Genomic DNA, 2,500 nt, shown 5'->3' on the forward strand with positions numbered 1-2,500 from the left:
CATGACGTGGGCGTGTGCATGTGCGTGTGCATGTGTGTGTGCATGTGTGTGTGCATGTGAGGCATGAGGTGTGTGTGTGTGTGTGTGATGGTGTGAAATTGGGTGATGAGCCACTATGGGACGCGGCTGTTACTGAAACGAGCCCCCCATTGACAGTGACATACGTTGCAATGACACGCGCGAACATACACACACCTTGCCCTTTTCCACAACGACAAATGATGAGTGCTGTGCCTGAAACATGTTGAAGATGAACAGAGACGAGTGAGTTGAGGCCGCGGCGATCAACCGTGATGTATTCTCAAGGCAACACGCAGCAACGTGCAAAGCAGCACAGCAATCGGTGGCCAGGAGGACCGCACAAGCACACAAGCACACAAGCACACAAGCACGCAAGCACGCAAGCACGCAAGCACACACAAGCACACACACAAGCACACACAAGCACACACAAGCACACACAAGCACACACACAAGCACACACAAGCACACACAAGCACACGCACATATTTGACGATGACGGTGTCACCGTCCTCAATCACGTCCTTAAACCTGAAGCACACATTGCCAAGTGGAAGAGCGGGGTACAGTGAGGTTGACGAGAGATCAGCGTCGCGCGTGTGTACCCACAGCGACAACAGAGTACACGCAATAAGAAAACAGAGAGAGAGAAATAGAGCCAGAGAGAGCCTCACACACACACACATGCACACACACACACACATGCACACACACACATGCACACACACACACACACAAGACGCACTTGACGAAGCTCATCACTGCTGGCTGGCTGCTGGCTGGTTGCGATCGAGAGCCACGGGTCACGACAGCACAAATTTTGTAACCGCCGAATTCAAATCCAAACCACCAACAACCAACGACCAACAACGACCACCAGCCACCGGCCGGCACACCACCTCAACCACCAGCACACCACCGACCCATCAAAGCTAGCGAGCAAAGCAGCACACTTCTCCTTCCTGAGGGGGGAGGTGTCTCACAGGCCACACGTCTCACACTGCAACACAAAGTGGAAAAAGGGAAGGCGTGATCATTTGTTGTGGCTGTCTGTGCAGCCAGGGTCACACAACGCTGCAGGATGAGACCACAGCAACAGGGGCGCCACGATGGGGGAGACCATGCTGGTGCCGTTGTTGAGGCGCGTTTCAAGGCCCTACGGCAACGGCTGGACCAGCTGGGTTATCGCCAACCTTTGGGCATCGAGTCCCTCCCACTCGTGGACAAGCTATTCAGGTGAAGATGGCGATGTAATGATAATGACAGGGTGGTGGTACACGTGCTTGGGTTTGTGGTCGGCAGCCTTCATTGACTGTTTGCAAGCTTCACCTTCTGCTTGCAGCCTCCATAATGCTCCACATCAACACCGCTACAGCTTATTTCACATTGACAGCTCATTTCACTTCCACAACTCTCTCCACAACCGATTCCACGTTTGCCTCTCCCCTCATGCATCTCTCTATCCTTGTGTTGATCCATTCCGTTGTGGTAACTTCTGCTTCCAATGCAGCGACTTGCTGCACACCACGCTTTCTCTCAAGCAAGCAAAGGAGCAGATGGCACGCCAAGACCGCGGGGAGGGCGAGCACACCCCTGACCTGATTGCACCATACAAAGAAGACAACGCCAAGCTTGTCAAAGAAGTCAACGAGCTCCACATGGAAATTGTCCGACGCAAGGATGTCGCAGATGCGCAGACAAAGACACTCAAAGCACACATGAGACAGGTGCGCGCGCACGTGTGTCTGTGTGTGTGTGTGTGTGTGTGTCTCTGTGTGTCTGTGTGTGTGTCTCTGTGTCTCTGTGTCTCTGTGTGTGTCTGCCTGTCTGTCTGTCTGTGTTTCGGGGGGCATGTGTACCTGTCTCTTGCTTGTCTCTGTGTGCGTCTATGCCTGTGTCTGTGCCTTGTTGTGCTTGCATGCATGTGTTCGTCCGTGTGCCTGTGTGTCTATTGTCTCTGTCTGTGTGTCTATGTGCCTGTGCACACGTCTGTTATCCACGTTCGTGCATGCATGGCCGCGTTAACGTCTTATGCTTCTCACCCCTTTCTTGCTGACAATCATGCTTCCACTGCCACGTGATACTCGATCTGCCATCTTCATGCGTAGCTGCAACATGAGAACGCAGACTTGCGTTTCCTCAATTCCCAGTACGCGCAGCAAATCAAGTCGCTTGAGAAAGAGAGTGACGTCCGCCAGAAACGCATCGACCGCCTGCTGGAGAAGAACCTTCAGGTCCGCGCAACATGAGACGACACACCGCGCGTGCTTTTGTGTGTGTGTGTGTGTGTGTGTGTGTGTGTACGTGTGTACTTGCGCACGTGTGTGTGTGTGTGTGTGTGTCACATGCTACCAACTAGAACAGAGACACACCACTATCTGCATTCTGCTGCTGGCTCACACAATGCTCGTCAAACCTCCAGGCCGTCATCACGACACCGGAAGGCAACGAAGCCACAATTCCAACGCGCCGGCAGAGG

The 2,500-nt window shown here is 53.4% G+C and overlaps 2 protein-coding genes across 2 annotated transcripts in view; one reads left to right on the forward strand and one right to left on the reverse strand.

Moving 5' to 3' along the window:
* Window positions 1-824, reverse strand: part of PTSG_04641 (tRNA (adenine-N(1)-)-methyltransferase catalytic subunit TRMT61A) — a 4,048-nt gene extending 3,224 nt beyond the window's left edge. The window contains exons 1-3 of the mRNA XM_004994676.1: window positions 767-824; window positions 507-552; window positions 196-234 (exon numbers count right to left, since the gene is read on the reverse strand). Coding sequence (XP_004994733.1) covers window positions 196-234; window positions 507-552; window positions 767-780 — 99 coding nt within the window. The 5' untranslated portion in view covers window positions 781-824. The remainder of the gene's footprint in view (window positions 1-195; window positions 235-506; window positions 553-766) is intronic.
* A 46-nt stretch (window positions 825-870) lies between these two features.
* The window catches only part of PTSG_12195 (uncharacterized protein), a gene marked incomplete at its 3' end in the record, with an annotated part of 9,655 nt that continues 8,025 nt past the window's right edge, over window positions 871-2,500 (forward strand). The window contains exons 1-4 of the mRNA XM_004994677.1: window positions 871-1,257; window positions 1,532-1,748; window positions 2,130-2,255; window positions 2,444-2,500. The exon at window positions 2,444-2,500 is cut by the window's right edge and continues 6 nt beyond it. Coding sequence (XP_004994734.1) covers window positions 1,103-1,257; window positions 1,532-1,748; window positions 2,130-2,255; window positions 2,444-2,500 — 555 coding nt within the window. The 5' untranslated portion in view covers window positions 871-1,102. The remainder of the gene's footprint in view (window positions 1,258-1,531; window positions 1,749-2,129; window positions 2,256-2,443) is intronic.

The sequence above is a fragment of the Salpingoeca rosetta genome (assembly GCF_000188695.1).
Source record: "Salpingoeca rosetta unplaced genomic scaffold supercont1.10, whole genome shotgun sequence".
In the NCBI taxonomy this organism is placed as follows: domain Eukaryota; class Choanoflagellata; order Craspedida; family Salpingoecidae; genus Salpingoeca; species Salpingoeca rosetta.